At 55.2% G+C, this 21,291-nt stretch overlaps 1 protein-coding gene across 1 annotated transcript; it reads left to right on the top strand.

The window, feature by feature from the left end:
* Positions 1–3,747: 3,747 nt before the first annotated feature.
* PLPP7 (phospholipid phosphatase 7 (inactive)) lies at positions 3,748–18,331 on the top strand. Its single transcript, XM_065928227.1, has 2 exons — positions 3,748–4,494; positions 17,032–18,331. The coding sequence occupies exons 1-2, from the start codon at positions 4,044–4,046 to the stop codon at positions 17,394–17,396; spliced, it is 816 nt and encodes a 271-aa protein (XP_065784299.1). The 5' UTR covers positions 3,748–4,043; the 3' UTR covers positions 17,397–18,331.
* Positions 18,332–21,291: the final 2,960 nt, after the last annotated feature.

The raw sequence follows: 21,291 nt of genomic DNA, 5'->3' as shown, positions 1-21,291 counted from the left end.
TAGGTAGGGAACAGAAAAACTGCGAGAAACAGAAAAGCTCATGGCTGGGAAGCCAGCCTTCCGGCTCAGAGTTAAAGATAAGGATCAGCCAGCCCACATCTAACTCTGGTCTTGCTTGATCAGCTCTGTGGCCTCATAGGTGATGTCACCACTCTAGCCTTTTCTTCCTCGGCTCTAACACAAGAGTGTGGTCAGACTTGCCATGTTGGCTAGAAGTGTCTCTGACCTTGTCCTGGTTTTCTGGGTCTGGGCACTGCAGTAGGTGGCTTAGGTTGACCCATCAGATTTCACGGGGTTGCATCCAAACACACCGTTTTATCTGGTACTTACTGCTGTAGCCACTTATTTATATTCTGCCTAGGTGCATAGGGGTGTATGTGTAAGGATGGCTATGCCACCTAGTACTTAATAGTTTCAAATAGTCACAAAATAGAAGCAATCTACATGTCTAAAAACAAAGAATTGCTTCCACAAAGTTTGGCCCATCCACATGACAAAATACCAAGCAGTCGTTGAAAAATAATGGGTTATCATGGAGACATTGTCAGGTCTGCATTGTTACATGAAAAGGGAGGGGTTAAAAAAAAAAAAGAAAAGGGAGGGGTTAAACGGGTATAGAAATACAGTCATGTTTTAAATGCATATTTGTTTATCTCTGCATTGGCTACACATAGATACAGTTTAATAGTTAATAGTTAATACAGTTTAATAGTTAAAAGTTAATTCTTTCTGATTGTTAAAGTAATACGTGGTTGTCATAAAATATTTCAATAATTGGAAATGAGAAGTGTGGATTCCTGTGTAACCTGACCATTCTCATATTAACAGTCATGGCACCTAGGCAATAGAATTATATATATATACACACATATATATATATATATATATATATATATATTTTTTTTTTTTTTTTTTTTTTGCAACACCATGCAGCATGTAGGAGCGTAGTTCCCTGACCAGGGATGGAATCTTACCCCCTGCAGTGGAACCACAGAATCTAAACCACAGGAACACCAAGGAAGTCCAAGGTTACACCTATATTATATCATCTGTATTCATTGAATTTATTGCTGTAAGACTGTAACATTTGACAATAAGAAAAAATAAGGCTATTGGTAAAAATACATTGCTTTGAAATCTGGCTAGTTGTTTAACAGCTATATATACTCTCTCCCCAACTATACAGAAACTATAAGCAGGAAGAGATCAATGAAAGCATCAAGTCAATGGATGGATGAATTCTAAGACGCTTGAGAAGTGGGACGGTGTAGCCTGTGGTAGGTGCTCATAAAGGGATGGCGCCTGCTTCTCAGTTGCCTGAGACAGTGAACAGGGTCACCCCAACTTACAGATGGAGGGGCAGGTCTCAGTCTGAGTGAGCCCCCTGGGGGAGAAAGAGAGGCCAGGAGTACCGGCAGGACGTGCCTGTGGTTGGTAAAGTAGAGGAAGCTGAGCTGGGGTCTGAACCCAGGGTTGACCCAATCCAAAGCCCACTTTTCACCACTCCTGGGCCAAAGTCCAGTCAGACTCCATGACCCTCCCCGGCATGGAGCCCATCGTAGCCCTGGGAACCTGCCGGCAGCTCTTGCCAGGCCAAGATGCTGACACAGGCCTCTGGATATTAATAGCCCATCTCTGGGCTGGGCTCCTCCTCCCCTCCTGAGGTCAGCTGGGATCATGCGCCCCACCCGGCAAGAGTGGGGTGAATGCCCTGGTGGAAAGCTGAGTGGGCATATCCCCGTCCCTGTGGTCTGAAGCATCTGAGTCTGGAGGCCCCAGGGACTTCTTGGGAGTTGGGCCTCACCTCTTCTGGGTTTCACCCCTCTGAGCCTCAGCTTCCTCATCTGTAAAGTGGGCATGATATCATGACTTTGCCGGAAGGTTGGTTACATGGTGTCAATAAGCTAGAACACAGAGAGACCACAGTGCACTGCCCGCTCTCCACGTGCTCTGCACCCGACTTCACGTGCATCTGTCCAGGCTCAGGGCGGGGCCGCACAGGTCAGCATGGCCACACCCAAGAAGGTGGGATGTGACACAGTCTGGGACATCCTCCTCTGTGGCTGCATGGTCTGAGTGGAACATTCTGGAAGAGAAGTGCCAGGGAATCCACAAGGAACCTCAGACTAAGGATTCCTGATGTCTGGCTTCTCACCAGCCAGGTATGGAGGAGGGGCCAGACCTTGGAGGGGCGGGTGGGTGCTTCTGAAAGAGTCACTCAGAGGGAGAGAGGTCTTTGCCTCATTTGTTAAACAGACCAGTTCCTAACCCGGAGGCTTGAAGGCTCACTCCGTGGCAGCGTAGCTGCCCTGCTCGGCACTTTACATCAGTGACGCATCAACTCACTGACTTCACAACAGCCCCTGGAAGGTGGACACTAGTATTCCTGTGTTAAGAGAGGGGAAAAAAAAAAAAGACTAGGCCCAGAGAGGCCAAGTGACTTGCTAGAGGTCCTTCGGCTAGTTGGTGGCAGAGCCCCAGGTCATCCCCCATCTGTCTGACTCTGGAGCCCCCAGGCTGGTCCCACGTGACCAGAGAGCACACACCCCACCCAGACGGCTTCCTGTCCTTGGGAGTCTGTGGACCTGCTCCCTGGGGGGCTGCAGGGTGGGCCTGGGGCTTCCCAGGGGCGGGAGGGGGCTCCATGCTCGGAAGGAATCCCATCTTCATCCCAGGCCTTGGCTGCTATAATATATCATGACACCAGGGCATTCACTTCTAACTCTGCTGGTTGCCCTAAACCAGCGGCTTCCATTTGAGCCCAGGCCGGGTCAGCCCTTAAAGGGCTGTCAGATTGGTTTCCTCAGCCAGGGAGCCCCAACTCAAACCCCGAATCCTCCAACTCAAATCCCTCTTGGCCTGCTTCTCTCTGGGTTGGCAGCCTCTCTTGCCCTTTTGGTCCATGTACCGCCATAGGGGCTCCCAGACCTCACAGCGGACAAGAGGAAGGCTCTCCCCTACACGGAAGCTCTCACCCGCTCTTCCTTCCAGGGGAATATCCCCCAGGACCCCTAGGCCAGGCCAGGAGCCCTGTTCTATGATCCTGAAACACATCCGCATGATGCTTGCAATCATTCACACACGTCATTCATTTAATCCCTGCTGAACTATGACTTTTTCCGGGGGACAGGGATGCACGTGATGTGTTCCCTTCACTACAGCTCCAAGCACCTCACGCGGCACCAGGAACTATTTACAGGTTGCCTGAAGCTGCTACCGTGATCCCATCCTCCACAAAGCTCCAGGCAGCGGAGGCCACCTCCAAGGGGCAGATCCATTACCAACCAATTCATTACCCCTCCCTCCAATGGAAATCAAGTCTTACAGATTGAACAATCCTGCGCTGTAGCCAAATTCAAGACTAATTGAAAAATGTCAAAACCCAGCCTGCAAGTTTAATGAAACGCTAGCACGGAGGGGAGGGGCTGGGCTCAGCCCCGCCCCCAGTGGACCCAGAATGACGCTGTCAGTGACGTCATCCACCCCATCAGGTGCCCAAAGAAGCCTCTGGCCTGGGCTCCGCTGTCTGGTCCATGGGACCAGATCCAAGCCATCCAGGCCAGTGGGGCAGGTGGGCCTGGCTCCCCGGGCTCTGGGCTGCTCAGAGGGAAGCTAGTCAAAGCAGAGGTGAGTCAGGGGCCCACCTCTGGGCCTCTGGCTCGGGGCACAGCCGAGGCCAGACCTGTAGGAGGACTACATTTCCCAGAGTCCCGCAGGTCCCCCCCAGAGCGAGCCATTGGGAGATTTAAATAGCCCAGGCCCAAGGCATCCAGGCCCCGGCTGTGGACGCCTCTCCGTGGCTGCATTGGCGCTGGCCGGCACTGGGGGTCTCGATTGGCTGCCCGGCTGGCACTGACATTCCCCAGGAGCCCGGTGGCAGCCGGAGGTAAACAGCCATGTGCAGGCCCGCTCTCTATATTTAACAGCTGCCGAGGAGCGGGCAGGGAGGCAGAGAGCAGGGGCGGTTCCGGGCGCTCCCGTCTTCGGGGGAGAAGGGCCTCGCAGCCAGGCTGGTAGCGGCCCTCGCCGGGCGATCGTCAACCATGCCCGCCTCCCAGAGCCGGGCCCGGGCCCGGGACCGCAGCAACGTCCTCAACCGGGCCGAGTTCCTGTCCCTGAATCAGCCCCCCAAGGGGGCCCCGGAGCCCCGAAGCTCGGGCAGGAAGGCCTCGGGCCCCTCGCCGCAGCCCCCAGCCCCTGGGGACGGGGCCCGCGAGCGGCGCCAGTCCCAGCAACTGCCCGAGGAGGACTGCATGCAGCTGAACCCCTCCTTCAAGGGCATCGCCTTCAACTCCCTGCTGGCCATTGACATCTGCATGTCCAAGCGCCTGGGGGTATGCGCCGGCCGGGCCGCATCCTGGGCCAGCGCCCGCTCCATGGTCAAGCTCATTGGCATCACGGGCCACGGCGTCCCCTGGATCGGGGGAACCATCCTCTGCCTGGTGAAGAGCAGCACACTGGCTGGCCAGGAGGTGCTCATGAACCTGCTTCTGGGTGAGTGCGCCCGCCCATCGTCCACCACCCACCCTGCCAGGCCTCGGAGAGGGAGCCAAACCCACCCCACCCATGCCCGGGCCAGCGGGGCCCCTCAGAAACCGACAAGAACAATCTAATGAGGTTAGCAGGAAGGGTGCCCCAGAAACAGGCAAGCCTCCGGCTCGGGGAAAGAGGGAGCTGAGGATATCCAGGCTGCAAGGTGGGGGCCTTGAGAATGCAGAGCCCCAGCAGCAACTTCTGAGGAAGAGCCCTGCCCTGGGCAAAGCACATTGCTGCCCCAGAAGCAACTTGGAAGGGGTGCTGGAGGCCTTGAGGGACATGTCCAGGAGTCTGGCGGGTGCCCTGGAGTAGGGTGTTTAACCCTGTCACTCCTGTCCCTTGGACTGGTCCTTGAGTTCCTAGGCTGCTTGCAGGCAGCAGTTGGGAGCTGCCCACCCTCCCCCGTCACCCTGCTTGGCTCAGGGACCCTGAAAGCCCCCCGGGATCCCTGGGGGGTGCAGGGGTCCAATCTGGGGCTCCCACCCGCTCAGGACCTCCTGGAGTGCTTACCTGCCCCTTCCCTTGGGGAGTTGCTGGAGGAGAGGACCTGGGAAGCTCTGGTTTGTTTGCAAAGTCTTTGCCACCAGCGTCTTTTGGTCGAGCACTGCCCCGTGCCAGGTGCCACGTGGGCCCATGTGGAAGGCAGGCCCTCCCCTCTACTCAGGAGGTGATGCCCAGCCCCCATCTGGCCCACCCTCCAGGTGCCTCCAGATCCCCCAGGTGCTCGGGCCCCTCTGTCGCTACCCTCCAAGCTGGGCCATGTTGACCTCCGGGCCCTTCTCAGCACAACCACCATTTGGGACACAAGTCGGGGGATGGGGGGGGGGCATGGCTCAGGCCAAGCCAACACTGACAAGGGGTGTCCCGGTACTGAAGGGGTGTGGGTTGGACCGCTGAGAACTGCCATCCAGGAGAAGTTACAGTAACTGTGAGTCTTCCCGCTCAGGTCTCAGAGCATCTGGGGTTTGCTGCTGGTGGGATGTGGGGAGAGCGAAGTAGCAGATGTTCGTGCAGGAGATGCCGGGTCTGGTACATCAGTGTTTTCTTGTTCTTGTTCCTAAATGATCCACGTTACTTGCTGTTATTCCCAAATAGTCACAACGTGGCTGCTGCCCTTACTGTTCCCACTTCACAGATGAGGAAACTGAAGCTCCTGTAAATAAAGCAACCTGGCCAAGGCTTCAGAACTTGAGATTTGCACCAAGTCCTGCCTGACGTCCAGGCCTGTGCTCTTTCCAGGCACCCTGAAAGCCCTGGGCTTGGGATGGAGGGACAGAGCACCGTGGCCCAGGTGCCAGGCCGGGGGGCTTTGGGGGGCAGTGCAGAACCGTGGTCTCGTCATCTAGTGCCCGTTGAAGACTCAGACAGAGCAGTGACTCAAGAAAACTGGGAAGGAGGGGTGTGGTCAGGTTGCCTGGTGTCCAAGGACGGGTGTGGGAAACTGTCCTTGAGCCTCTCTCTCAACCCGGCTCCCTAGAACCGTCCGCACGGTCCGTCCATGTGTGATATTGGAAGTGGTGAAGCTGTGTTGGTGACTTATTCAACACTTACTATGTGCCCGGTTTTTCATAAACCACATCATCACATGTCATCCTCACCACAACCCCAAGGGAGAAGCTGCTATGCTCCCCATTTAAAGAGGGGAAACTGAGGCACACAGAGACGCTTTGCCCTCAACCATGCGGCTAGTTAGTGATGGAGCCAGGACTGGAACTGACACAACTCTGGCTGGTCAGGATGAGGCTTCTGGCTTTTACCAGCAACCAGATTCTGTGGACACAAAGTTGTTTGTTTCATAGGACAGAGAGCAGGATTCGAGAAATCTCCCTTCTTGAACAAGAAGGACAGTTGTTTCTCAGTTTTTAAAAACATCATTTAGTGAGCTTCACTTTGGTACCAAGTACTATGCCATGAATGTCTTGTATTTCACGATGTTAAAATCTTTTTAATGATCGTATAATGTAAGTTTCAATATACCCACTACACAGATGAGTTAACTGAGGCTCAGAGGAGTCGAGGGATTTGTCCAACCCCACTTATCTGTAAGTGGTAGACCCAGGAACCAAGACAAGTCCTCTAGGCTGCAAACCCCTCGCCTTCCCGCTCACTTTTGGTCTGCAGGTCGAGCAGATCAGTCCACATTGAGGAGATACCTGCAGAGAGGTCTCCCTTTTACCAGCACCTTTCCTGGTGTATCCAGGTACCAAGACCACGGAGGAAAAAAGAACCCGGCCCGGAGAAACTGCTCAGAGCAGGCGGGGTGGTCTGTGGGCCTGCATTCTTGGTGGGGATGTGGGCCCAGGAAAGCAGCAAATAACCAAGATGGGTTGATCCCACAGCTCTGACCTGACCCACCAAAAGGGGCTGCTCACACTGGCTTCTGCCCAGGGATGACAGACCATCCTTGGGGTACAAACTGCACAGATCGGTCTATTCTTTAGTCTTTGGGGCCCTGGGCATGGGGGCAGGGGCTTTCAACCCTGGAGCTCTGAGATTGGAATGAACTTGTCCTGGTCCTCCCTCTGACCCTTACTCACTCTGGTCAAGTCAGTTCCCATCGCTGAGCCTCAGTTTCTTCATCTGTACATGGGGCATCAGGGCTGTGGTGGGGATTCAAGAGGAGCAGGCACAGTGGGTGGCAGGTGGACGTGGACACTGCAGGGCCCAGAGGGATGAGGGGTCCAGCCCGGTCCTGCCTGCCTACTCTGAGCACCAGGCATCCAGCAGAATCCTGAGGGCAGAGCCTCCATGGTACTATTGGGACCTGGGCTCTCCTCAGCCCCAAAGAGGAAAGCTCAGGAGCCTTGGGAAATGGAGCTCCAGCCATTGGACCTGGAAGAGTCCCAGCTGGGCTGGGAGGAAGTCCTCCTTTCTGCTCACCAAAATCTGCCTCCCTTGTGGGGGGCTGTGATATGTTGCACAGACTCTGGAAGCCTCAAAGCCAGAAGGGGGTCTCAGCAGCTGGCACAGGCTTGGCTCCAGAGTTGGCCGGACCTGGGTGGGAACATCCCAGCCCTGCTGTGGGAACTGGCGCAAGTGACTTGGCCTCTCTGAGCCTCATTTTCCTCATCTGTCTAATGGGTTGCTGGGGTACTTCCCTGAAGATTTATACATGGCACATACCCACGCCCGTTAATGCTTGTGGACGGCAGTGAGCATTAGCACCCTCATCACCACTGCCATCGTCAAAAGAAGTCCCAGGTCCAGGGCTGATCCAGGTTCCCTCCAAGCTCTAGGCACCTGTGACGTGACCTAATTCTCCCCTTTGTCCTCTCTCTGCAACTCCTGGCTTGATGATCCCAAAGCGGGCAGGTGATAGGGGACCAAAGCCATTCCCGTTCACCAGACCCATCCTGGTTTCCCGCTGGGCCCATCCTCAGTAGGAAATGGTTTCCATGTCTTATTTTCATGATCTATAAAATAATCTTTATTGAAATGTCCCTGATTATGAAAACTATGTTTTCCTTTTTTTCTATGTCATTTTTTATTGTGGTAAAATAGACATAACCTAGAACTTACCATTCCAGCCATTCTTTAAGTGTAACTAGTATGCAGTACAGGCTTCCCAGGAGGCTCAGTGGTGAAAGAATCCACCTGCCAATGCAGAGGACTTGGGTTCCATCCCTGGGTTGGGAAGATCCCCGGCGGAAGGAGATGGCAACCCACTCCAGTATTCTTGCCTGGGAAATCCCATGGACAGAGGAGCCTGGTGGGGCTACAGTTCACAGAGTCATGAAGGAGTCAGACACAACTTAGCGACTAAACAACAACATTCCGTACTTTTACATTGTTGAGCAACCACCACTGTCATCTCCAGAACTTGACTGTCTTCCCAAACTGAACCTCTGTGTCCATGAAACACTAACTCCCCACTGCCCCTGCCCACAGCACCCCGCACCCGCACTTTCTGTTTCTGTGAATCTGCTTCATCTCGGGACCTCGTGTCGGTGGCACTGTACAGAATCTGTCTTTTGTGTCTGACTCATTTCCCTTAGTATCCTGTCCTCAGGGTGCCTCCATACTGTAGTAGGTGTCAGCATCTCCTTTTTTAAGGCTGAGTGATACTCCATGGTGTGGATGGACCACGTGTTGTTTATCCAACGTCTGTTAGTGGACCCTTGGGTTGCTTCTAGCTTCTGGCTACTGTGAATAATGCTGCTCTGAACACAAGGTTACAAATATCTGTACATGTCCATGCTTTCACTTCTTTCGGGTGTACACCCAGGATGGAATTGCTGGAACAAATGGTAACCCTAGGTTTAATTTTTGAGGAACCCCCAGGCTGTTTTCCACAGTAGAAATACCGTTTTACATTCCTGCCACCTGTGCACAAAAGCTTCAATTTCTCCACAAGTGTTCTTGGCCAACACTTTTTTTTTTTTTTATAATAGCCGTTTTAATGGGTGTGAAAAGTGGTGTCTTATGGTGGTTTTGATTTGTGCTTCCTTAGTGATAAGTGGCGTTGAGCAGCTTTTCATTATATATCCTTACGATAAGGAGAATTCAAACCAGGACAGATGACAAAGCAAGGGAGGAATTCCTTGGTGGTCCAGTGGTTAAACCTCCAAACTTCCAGTTCAGGGGGTGAAGGTTCAATCCCTGGTCATGGAACCAAGATCTTGCATGCCTTGAGGCCAAAAAAATTTTTAATTAAAAAAAAAAAATGAGTGTCTCCCTTAAGCCCCTTCCCCAGGAATAACCGTTGCTATGGTTTAGGTCATGGGCCTCTGGATGTTTCTCTTTGCTTCTAAAATGACCTCCTGCCGTGTTTCCCCAGCTTGGCCTCATTCTCACGGCCCTTTCAGGCCTGGTGGGCCACATACCTCCCATCTGGGCCCCCCTGAATCCCTTCACATCAAGCAGGAGGGGTTCAGAAACCAGAACCAACTCCCTCAGCCTAGCATCACTCCCTGGCCAACTCCCCGCAAGCATCTCACAGCATCCCCTCCCCCATGCAGTCCCTGCTCACCCACCCCCCAAATAATCTGTTCTGTCAGCTCCCCAACCCCCGGCCCCCCAGCCCCTGCTCTGGGGGACAGCTTAGGTGACGAGCCCTCCACGAGGCTTACATAGCCTGTCCCTAGTTGATGGATATTTAGACTGATCCCAAACCCTCACTGTTGGGAGCACTCTGTCTAGAGATGCCAGCTCAGTTCCGCAGAGGGAGAACATTCCCCACCTTTCCTGCAGCTTCACGTCTCATCATCTCAGCACGGCTCTGTGAAAAGGTCCCTCCAGTTGGCCTCTGGCCACCCCCAGACAGGGTCAGGGCCCCCTTGTAGGGAGGGGAGCCACTGGGGGGGGGGGGTCCTCTTCTATGTCATCCCACTGCCCCAGCCAAACTTGGTGCCTTTAGACTTCTATCTATACCACAATTTTGCTTTCCTTGTACCCAGACGGTCTTCTGAGATGAATCAAGCCGCTTTAATATCTGGGTTCTTCAGGTGAGAATTATGGAAACCTGCAAAGTTTTAGAACTCGCTTAGAGTCATGCCGGCCAGGGGGAGTTAGGGACAGACCGGGACACTCATGTCAGCCCCCCAACCCTAGGCACCGAGGGCTGGGGCAGGGTGTCTGGCTGAAGGCAGGGCCACCGTGGTCAGGAGAGATACCATGTGTACACACACACACACACACACACACACACACACACACACCGCTCACACTAACGGAGCAGAGGTCCCAGTGCCAAACGCCCGCCTGGAGTGTTTCTGTCTCCTCTCAGGGTTTCCCTTCCATCAACCTCTCTGCTCACTGCCCACCTCCTCAGAGCTGTGTTCTTCTAGAACAGTGCACTGGTTTTTAAAATAACTAAAATACACATGACATAAAATCTGCCATTTTAACCATTTTTAAGTGTCCAGTTCAATGACCTTAAGTTATACAACCATGCCCACCACCCATCTCCTAAATTTCTTTCATCTTCCCCAGCTGAAACTCTGCACCCATTAAGCACTAACTCCCCAGCCCCCTAGCATCCTCTAATCTACCTTCTCTATGAATCTGCCCGTCCTAAGGACCTCATGAAAGTGGAATCATGCAGTATTTGTCCTTTTATAAAAATAACTTTTTAAAAACGCGCACAAGTCATGCCCCTTCACGATCAGAAAAAAAAAATGTTAATGCAGAATTACAGAAAGACAACAAAGATGAGTCTAATCCTTCCACCCACTGAGAAGCACAGTTAACATTTAGTGTGGTGCCTTCCAGACTTTTTTCACCGCATATAGACACATTTACATCTTAATTTTACAAAAACAGCATTATCCTACTGTAAATCCGGTGTGGTCATTGGCCTTTTCCACTTAAACCCCAGAGCTGTCCTTCCGTGGCTATAAATACACATCTGCTTTATCATTCGCAGCGGCCCCAGAGCGCTCTGTCGTCTAGACTTGGCCGCAGTCTGGCCCATCTGTCTCCGACTCAAGGGCATCGGGTTGGTGCGGGGTTTTCAGCATCCTGAAGGATGCTGCAGTGGACATCCTTGACCGTGAATCGTGGGGCACATCCCTAACTATTTCCCAGGGAGACAGTCCTACCCATGGAAGGGCTGAGTCAAGGGAGGCCTGCTGTAGAGACTTCTGAGTCTGAACCCAAAGCCCTTCAGAAAGTTTAGACTGATTTACACCACCCCAGAGTGCTAACTGGGCTGTTTCCCTGGTTCCTAGAGGGAATGGAATGGGGGATCAGAGGCCAGAAGAGTGGGTACCCCTCCTCCCAGCCCCAGGCAGTAAGACATGTCAGCACTGTCTTTGCTCCTTGCGGGGTCCACAGCTGCCCCTTCCCCACCCCTGCCTGCCTGCCCTGCTGCTGAACTGGCCCCATGGTGGGCATCTCAGTGGGAGTAGCCATGCTCGAGGGGCCAGGAAGGACCACCCCAGCAGCCCCCACCCCCACCAGAGTGGGAGAGAAAGTGGGCGCCAAGGCAGGTTCTTGTCACCCGCAGGTAATAGCTGTGCTTCCTGCGAGGTCATTTAGGGCATCTGAGCCACCTGCCCGGTGAGAGGGGCAGGGAGTACAGATTGTTGGTGAGGCCCAGCCCTCCCTGCAGACCAGGCAACCCCCAGAGTAGCTTCTGGAATGACCCCTGGTTCTATCAACGAAGGGAGGAAGCTCAGAGGGAGGGCTGTGCCAAGGTCATGAAATTCACAAGCAGCCGACCTTGAGGCCCGCCTCTGATCCTGGAGCCCAGGGGCCCAGCCTCTGCCCTACTCGATGGTGGTGAGCAGAGGCCCAGGGAGGTTAGGCCACCAGCCCGGGTCACACAGCGCTGCAGTTCTGGCCCCTGAACTTGCTGCCAAGCGGACCTGTCCCCACGGGGCGGGGAGCCCTGCCTCCCTCCCGGTCCAGAAAGAAATATAGGTCAGGGACCTCAACCGGCCGTGTGAGCAGAATTTACGGAGCCTTGAGTGACGGAGCCATTTGCTTCTATTTCTGGGCGCCAGGGTATGTGCTGACATGTTAGAATCACAGCCACAAGCGGGCTGGCCATGGTGCTGGGGGAGGGGCAAGCAGCCTGGGGGGGCAGTGGGAGGAGCTTGCGGGGAGGCCCCAGGGCCATCGGCCCTGCTGGGGAGCCGTCCCCCACAGCCTCCCCACACCCACCCCTCAAAACGCAGCAGCAGCAGTAGTAGGGGAGAGACCTCAGGCTCACCACACCTGTAAAGAGGGCCCCCTGTCTAACTTACTGCCCCCGCCCCGTCATCTGGCACCCTGCCAGCCTGGTTCACCAGCCCCAGGCCTGGCCCTTGCCTCACATATTCAGGAAGCAGTGGGACCCAAGACCTACAGGTCAAGAGAATGAATGAAGGACCCAGAAGGCCCAGGGGGGAAGGGCAGTTTTCACTTCATTGGCCTCAAGGGACAGAGGCAGCCTAAAATAGCAGATTTCCAAAGGCCCAGATGTGGGCACACAGCCAGCCTCAGAAGCCTCTCGGGGGCCGGGGGAGGGTCCCCCACTTCCAGTGGCCCCAGTGACAGCCATGGGGCTACTTCTCTCGTCCCTTCATATCCTGAGTCTCTGTGGGTACGTACTGTTCAGTCGCTCAGGCATGTCGGACTCTTTGCGACCCTGGACTGCAGCACGCCAGGCTTCCCTGTCCTGCACCATCTCCCAGAGTTTGCTCAAACTCACATCCATTGAATTGGTGATGCCATCTAAATCCTCTCATCCTCTGTCATCCCCTTCTCCTCCTGCCCTCAATCTTTCCCAGCATCAGTCTTTTCCAATGAGTTGGCTCTTCGCCTCAGGTGGCCAAAGTATTGCAGCTTCAGCTTCAGCGTCAGTCCTTCCAGTGAATATTCAGGGTTGATTTCCTTTGGGATTGACTGGTTTGATCTTGCAATCCAAGGGACTCTTAAGAGTCCTTCAGCACCACAATTCTAAAACATCAATTTTTTGGCGCTCAGCCTTCTTTATGGTTCAGCTCTCACATCCCACTGATACATGACTACTGGAAAAGTCATAGCTTTGTCTTACATTGGGAAAAAATGTTTTGCTGCTAAAAAACGTTTGAAAGGTGTGGGTCTAGCTCAACTCCTGGCCCATCGGTCTCGACAGTCCTCGAGGAGAGCTGGGACACCTGGCCTGGGGGCGGTGGGCGGCGAGGCAGAAGCCCACCTGGCCTCCAGCCTCCACATCAGGCTGAAACCCTGTGCCCAGCTCCCCGGTCGCAGGCAGCCCGGGGAGGAGCAGATGCTGCACCCCGCCCCTCCTCCTGGAACCCAGAGGCTTCCTCTGGGCACCTCTGCTGAAGTTCACACTCATCTGGGAAAGCAGATTCATGCCAGCGAGAATTTGCCAACTTGCTGAGCCCTGGTTTTCAGCTGAGAAACTTGGTCACTAATTAGATAGACAGCCCACACGGCTCAGACTATAAAGAATCTGCCTGCTATGTGGGAGACCTGGGTTCAGTCCTTGGGTCGGGAAGATCCCCTGGAGAAGGGAATGGCAGACCACTCCAGTATTCTTGCCTGGAGAACTCCATGGACAGAAGCACTAGGAGCTCATCTCATCCTGCGAGAACCCTTGTTACAGGTGGGCAGACTGAGTCTCCAACAGGTGAAGGCACTTGATGAGCCGAGGAGCTGGGACTTGAACCCCACCTGTGACTCTGAAACCTGCAAGTTTAACCCCTTTCCTGTGAACTGCCTCCACCGCAGGTGGAGACAGCCTGTCACGAGGTCAGGGAGTGGCCTTTGGGCTGGAGAGGACTGGCTGCCTCCTCTCAGCCTGGCCTCGTCCCTCCGCTGCTCCGTTGGGCTCAGGGTCCCCCGGGGTCAGATGCCACCACCTTCCTCCAACTTCCACCTGCCCTTTTGGTCCCCTATGTCCTGCTGGGACTGTGGCCCCCATATCCTGTGGGCTCCAGATGCTGCCAGCCTCGACCTGGGTTAGCAGCCTGCATGCTGGAAGGTCTGAGTGCCTGGGAACAGGTTGCCATGGGAACACAGTGTGGAGGGGGCGGGGCATGCAACTGGGAACACGGTGTGGAGGGGGCGGGGCATGCAACAAGGTGGGCTCCCTCCATTGGGTTCCTCCCCCCACCATGGACCAGCAGCCTCTGCATCCATCACTTCATGCTTCTGCCCCCTCCCTGGGTGGTCCAGGATGGGCAGACATCAGCTGGCCCTGTGGCTAAGGAGAGGGGCAGACCCTGGGGAGGCCAGGGCTTCAAATCCCCAACCAAGAGCCCAGACTGCAAGCAGCAACCCTACAGAGGGCAGGGAAAAAGGAGTCCTGCCCTGCCCAGGGAGCACCGTGTTAGTCCAGCCCAGGGACCGCCAGATAAATACCCCGGGGCACCCCAGACGCTGCAGCTGGGCCAGTTTCAAAAGCAGGTTACAGAACTGTGTGTGTGGAGCACGTTACAGCTTTTATTAAATCAATGCTCTGTAGGTGGAGAGAAGGTTCCGGGATGGTGGCTACCTCTGGGTGGCAGAATTACAGGCGATTTAAAAATTTATTTTCTCTCCTGTTTTGTAAGTTTTCTACAGTGAACATCAACTGTGCCATTTTTTTCCCAAAGATTTTTCTTTTCCCGTTTCTGAACAAGAACGACTGCAGGGCAACACTTTTGGTATCTCCTGTAAATTTTCCAGGAAAGCCACAAGCACCAGGCTGCCCTGGTCTGTCGTTTGGTACTAATCTTCCACCCTTCTCTGGCCCTCCCTGTGTGCCAGACACTGGGGGGACCACCTCGTCCGGTCCGCTGGGACATCCCTGTTTGAGTCCTGAACCTCTTATGTCCCCCAAGCCCTTCTGTCCCAAGCACACCCAAGACAGTCAGTCACCCTACAGGCACCGCGCCACACCTCCTCTGGAGGCCAGGTGGTTGTGATCTTGTCTTAGAGGTGAGAGAAGTTAGGTGACTTGCCCAGGATCACAGCAGGCTTCAAGGTTGGGACTCAAACCCGGGTCTCTGGGACACTTGTGAGCCCCCACCTTGGCTGCCTGGGTGAAACCAGGGCCTTGGCTTGGGGCCTTCGGCTAAGGGCCCAGAGAAGCAGAGCACCCTCTCCAAGGCCACACAGCGGGGTGCTGGTGGGGGCCGAATGGACAGAGATTCGTGTCTCCCCCAAGGCTCCCCAAATGGGAAAGAGCCCACCCCTCTGCCCCAGGCCAGGACTCAGCTAACATGTGGAGACCTGCCCTCCTGTGTCTGATGCTGGGCAGAAGCCAGTGAACAAAACAGACACGCTTTGGCCCCGCCTCCACGAAGGGATGATGTGAGGGAGGGAATGAGAGCTCATGCGGAGCTGCTTACCGCAGCACCCAGTGCGGTGAGGCCTTAGGATGATGGAGAGGAAGTCAGCGGGAGGGGAAAGGGAACATCCAGACAGAAAGAGGAGCAGAGTAGGATGCTCAACCTCCAGGGCTCCATCTTGTCCCTGTAATGTGAGGGCAACAGGGCTCCGCTGCCATGGGAAACAGTTTGGTGGCTTCTTGGAAAGTTACACGTCGTTCCTGCATGATTGGCGGGCTTCCCTGATGGCTCAACTGGTAAAGAATCCCCCTGCAATGCGGGAGACCTGGGTTCGATCCCCAGGTTGGGAAGATCCCCTGAGGAAGGGAAAGGCTACCCACTCCAGTATTCTGGCCTGGAGAATTCCACAGATTGTATAGTCCATGGGATCGTAAAGAGTCAGACACGACTGAGCAACTTTCATTTCACTGCATGATGGAGCAACTCCACCCATAGGAATGTGCCCCCAAAGAACTGCAAACAGGTTCTCAACCAATCCTCGTCCACAAATGTTCATAGCCACGTTACTCACCACAGCCAAAAGGGGCAGACCACCCAGTTGCCACCAACAGATGAATAGATTAAAAAAATTGTGGCAGGTCCAGAGAATGGACTAATAGGCAGCCATAAAAAAGGAGTAGAAGTTCTGATACCTGCTGCAACATGGATGGGCTTCAAAAACATTACGGTACGAGAAAGAAGCCAGACCCGAAAGGTCGCACATTGTACAACTCCATTTGTATGAAATGTAGGGAACAGGTGAATCCGCAGAGCAGAAGGCAAATCAGGGGTTGCCAGAGGCTGGGGGAGGGAGCATGGGGACCGATGGCTCGATGGGGCCTGGGTTTCCTTTTGGGTGACGAAAGCGTTTTGGAACTCGATAGAGATGGTGTTCGCCCAACGTTGTGAACCCACTAGACGCTGCTGAACTGTATCCTCAAAAATGGTTAATTGTATTAATAGTTACTGTTAGTTGCTCAGTCGCGTCCAACTCTTTGCCATAGCCTACCAGGCTCTTCTGTCTGTGGGATTCTCCAGGCAAGAATACTGGAGTGGGTTGTCATTTCCTCCTCCAGGGGATCTTCCCAACCCAGGAATTGAACCCAGGTCTCCTGCAGTGTAAGGGGATTCTTTAAAGTCCAAGCCACCAGGGAAGCAATTGTACACATGAATCTCACTTCGACTTAGAAAAGATGGGTATGGTGCCACGCTGCTCCTGGGACTGGAGGGGACATCAGTGAAGTTCTTTGGGAAACACCGGCAGCCCAGGGCCCCTTTGGTCAGGATGAGATTCCCCAAGGTGCCCGCAGTGGCCCACGAGACCCCTGCTCACCACTCTCTCATTCAGCACCTTTACCTGTCCGAACATCCCGGGGGGGGCTTTGCTAGTGGCTCAGTGGGAAAGAGCCCACCTGCCAATGCAGGAGATGCAGGAGACGCAGGTTGATCCTTGGGTCGGGCAGATCCCCTGGAGGAGGGCATGACACACACCCCGGTATGCTTGCCTGGAGAATCTGATGGACAGAGGAGCTTGGCGGGCTTACAGCCCACGGGGTAGCAAGTGTCAGACATGATTTAGGGGCTAAACCACCACCGCCACATCCCAGGGAAGTGTGTCCCAGGGAGAGGGAACAGCCACAGGCGAAGGCCCCGAGGTGGGAGCCTTGCTGGGAGGTCCGAGTGGCCCCAGTGAGGAGGGAGGAAAAGTGTGGCGCTGACGACCTGGGGGCCCCCTCTCTCCCGCCCGCAGCCCTGCTCCTGGATATCATGACGGTGGCCGGCGTGCAGAAGCTCATCAAGCGGCGCGGCCCGTTCGAGTCAAGCCCCAGCCTCCTGGACTACCTCACCATGGACGTGTACGCCTTCCCCGCCGGGCACGCCAGCCGCGCGGCCATGGTGTCCAAGTTCTTCCTGAGCCACCTGGTGCTGGCGGTGCCCCTACGCGTCCTGCTGGTGCTCTGGGCCCTCTGCGTGGGGCTGTCGCGGGTCATGATCGGCCGCCACCACATCACCGACGTCCTCTCCGGCTTCGCCATCGGCTACTTCCAGTTCCGCCTGGTCGAGCTGGTATGGATGTCCTCCAACACCTGCCAGATGCTCATCTCTGCCTGGTGAGCCGCCCGTCTGCGGGGTGGCCCGTCGGAGGACACGTGGCTGGCAGGGGAGGGGGGAACCGAGCTGTCCCAGCTCATCCCCTCACCCCCATCTTGGTTGGAGGCTGGTGATGTCCAGTGGGCCTGCCAGTGATCGTCCTATCCCTCCCACTGTGCGGGGCGCCCCCTGACCCCTTAATCAGACTCTGAGTCCCTCTGTAGATGGGCTGGGGCCCAACTGTGGGGACAGCCCTGCTGGGCTTCTGCTCTGGAGGGTACCAGGCCAGAACCACGCGGGGGGCCAAGTCTCGTCTTGTCCTTTCCTCACCACGACCATTGAGTTCCTGGCTGTGCCCACCTCACCACAGCACGACGCCCGATGAAATACCCACAGCCCACCGCCCAACACAGGTGCCATTGCCATTAGCGGTCACCGACAGCTTACTTAGAGCAGCGCTTTCCAAAGGGCGCCCCACCGGACACCAGCCTGCAAGACGCCTTGGGAAGAAAAATGGTCTTGTGGTCAAACAAATTTGGGCAATGCTGCATACACACTGGACGTCCACAGGGGCCGGGACTGTCATAAAGGCTCTGACAAGTCCTGCAGAAAAGCTTCTTGTCAAACCTTGTTTGATCCAAGTTTCCTAAACTTATTTGACCACAGAACCCTTTTTTCATGGAACAGCTAGGAACCCTCCAAGGAACTGTGTTGCTCCAGGGGTGTTTGGGGAGACGCTGCCCAGGAGCAGAAGGGCCCGAGGCGTGAGCTGGCCTCTCCCGGCGCCAGGCCCCAGAGCCCGGGGAGACCAGCTGTCCGGGCCGCTGCCCGCGGAAAGCCTTGGGCGGCGGTGCTGCTTTGGCCCCCAGGGGCCGGACTCCGTGTGACCTAATAGGTCGTGTCCAGGTGAGGCGTGCCGGATGTGCAATTCACGTGACAATACAGATGACGTGCAGACATCTCGCCTGTGTGGGTGTTTTTCCGTCTCTGACGCAAGTTCCCAGGTGGGAGAGTCCCTGTTAACTTGGGGGTAGGAGCCGATTCCTTTACCCCAGTCAGGCCCCAGGGTCAGCTGGGCAGGGAGCAGTGGGCTCCTAGGGCCGGGTTGCCCTTCCCCCTGAGGTCCCTGCTAGGGCTCCCTCCATCCCCAGGCCCTGCACTGGCCACTCTGCCCCGGGGCCGGGTTCTGATCAGTTTGGGAAGCCCCCACCATGGTGCCAATGGAGATCTCCCCTGGGGCCCAAGACCCCCTCACCCCCCGCTGGCCAGGACCCTGCCCCCAAGGACGTGGTCGGTACCAAGACAGGGGAGGCAGAAGGAGGTAGACATCAGTGCCGACCGACCCTGGATTCCTGTCCTGGCTGTTGTTAACGGAAGAATCACGGGCCAGCGGCTTAAAACCACCGTAGCATGCTGTCTCTCAGTTCCGGAGGTTAGGAGTCCAAACTCAAGGCGTCGAGAGGGCCACGTTGCCTCTGAGACTCCGGGTAGAATCCTTGCCCACCTCTTCATGGTGGCTCAGACCGTAAAGAATCCGCCTGCGATGCAAGAGACCAGGGTTCAGTCCCTGGCTGGAGAAGATCCCCTGGAGAAAGGAATGGCCACCCACTCCAGTATTCCTGCCTGGAAGAGTCCATGGACAGAGAAGCCTGGTGGGCTACAGTCCATGGGGTGGCAAAGAGTCAGACACGACTGAGCGACTGACCCTTCACTTTCACCTCTTCTGGTTTCTGGTGGTGGCTACGTCACTCCATGCTGTGCCTGTCATTTCGGGGCATTCTGCCCTCATCTGTTGTCCGTCTTCTCTGTCTGTTGGACTAGGGCCCGCCCCACTCAGAATGGCCTCATCCTAACTTACATCTTAATCATGTCTGCAAAGGCCCTTTCCAGCCGTGGTCACGTCCGTAGGTGCTGGGAGTCAGGATTGCAATATCTCAGGGAGACACAATTGAACCATGAGAGGCAGGATCCTCTGGGGGAGAGACAACTTCCTCTCCCTGCCGCCCCTCTGGGAGAGGACAGAGATGTGGCCCAAGCCCATCTAAGGGACCAGCTGCAGCTGCTGAAGGGCCCAGAGCACCACCCCCTCTGCCAGGCCCAGCCCTCCAGCCTGAATACCTTCTTCTCCAGCGGCAGATCCCACACCCTCAGGGGTCACGGTCCCCCATGGCCAACCCCTGCAGGAGGCCCCAGGCTGCCCCTGCTCACCCTCCCAAGGCTTCTCTCTGGAGCCTTTTCATCCAGACCTGCTGGGGGGGGTGCAGGAGCTCTGCACCTAGTCTTTGCCCTAAAGGAGCTCAGGGAGGCCAGACTCGGCAGGCCACCATGATGTCATTGTTGTTCAGTAAGTAGCTCAGTGGCATCCGACCCTCTGTGATCCCATGGACTGCAGCATGCCAGCCTCCCCTGTCCTCCACTATCTCCCAGAATTTGCTCAAATTCATGTTCATTGAGTCAGGGATGCTATCCAACTATCTCATCCTGTGATGTCCCCTTCTCCTCCTGCCTTCAATCTTTCCCAGCATCAGGGTCTTTTCCAATGAGTCAACTCTTCATATCAGGTGGCCAAGTATTGAAGCTTCAGCTTTAGCATCAGTCCTTCCAATGAATATTCAGGGTTGATTTCCTTTAAGATTGCCTGGTGTGACTCTCAAGAGTCTTCTCTAATACTGCAATTCAAAAGCATCATTCTTCAGCGCTCAGCCTTCTTTATGGTCCAACTCTTACATCCATACATGACTACTATGATGAAGACCCTCAACTTCCAATCTTGAATGCTGGCTGATCCGGGATCTTCAAAATACATTCTGCCTGCTCCCACAGACGCTCCTGGGCGGCGCGTCCATGCGATGCTGAGCAGAAGGGGTGAGGGTGGCTTCCTTTGCCCCTCGCCCCCACCCTCAGGAACCTGGGAGCCTGTCATCGGGTCAAATCTGGCTTCAGCTTTGGACAGGGGACACACTCCGGCTGTGCAAGGCCCATGCCTCCAATGGGCCCCCAGGGCCTCTGCCTCTGCAGGGGTGCACGGTGGCCTTTAGAGTCTTTAGGATGAGGAGGGGTTTTCTGAAGAACGGAGGGCTCTCAGCAGACCCCCTAGGCTCAGGGTGGGTATTAGAATCCAAGTGCTTAACAGACAGTTAGGAGGACAATCTCCCTGGAGAGGCAGTGGGCAGCTTGCCCGGGAGAAACATCCTGTCCTGCAAAGTGTTAGCAGCACTGGGGGCTCGGACCAGGGCCAGCGCTGACACAGCGGTCACCTCTCCGAGCCTGGTGTCCTGAGCTATCAGACGGGGCTGATGGGGGTCCCTGTGGGGTCGTGTGTGACTCAGGGGTGCTCCCCACGAGGGGGTGCCTGGTGCAGCGTCCACCCTGCCATCCCAGAAGGATCCCGCCGGCCGGGGGGAGCCTGCAGGCCCAGAGCCAGGGATGGGGGGCAGGGAGGGGCCTGTGACTCCTTCAGGGACACCCCTTTCCTGGAGAGACGCAGAGTGTGTGTGCTCGCTCATCTGTGGTTAATGCACTTCAGTGATCGAAGCCAACAGCGGCTCTCACTTTCCTCTGGTGAATTATAATATTTGATTCTTCATGGTAAGCCCATTCTGCACACCTGGGATAAACCCTACGTGGCATTACCCTAGCCCTTTCTAAATATCACTACGTTGGGACTTCCCTGTGATCCAGGGCTTAAGACTTCACCTTCCAATCCAGGGACTGCGGTTTTGATCCCTGGTGGAGGAGCTAAGATGCCACATACCTTAGGGCTAAAGAAACCAAAACATAAAGCAGAAACAATGTTGTAGCAAATTCAGTAAAGACTTAAAATGGTCGACATAAAAAAAAATCTTAAAAAAATAAATATCACCACATGGGGTTAGACAAAGATTCTGTTGGGACGTCCCTGGTGGTCCAGCGGTTAAGA

This window comes from Muntiacus reevesi, chromosome 3, assembly GCF_963930625.1.
Source record: "Muntiacus reevesi chromosome 3, mMunRee1.1, whole genome shotgun sequence".
NCBI lineage: Eukaryota > Metazoa > Chordata > Mammalia > Artiodactyla > Cervidae > Muntiacus > Muntiacus reevesi.
This window is presented reverse-complemented; position numbering and strand designations above follow the sequence as displayed.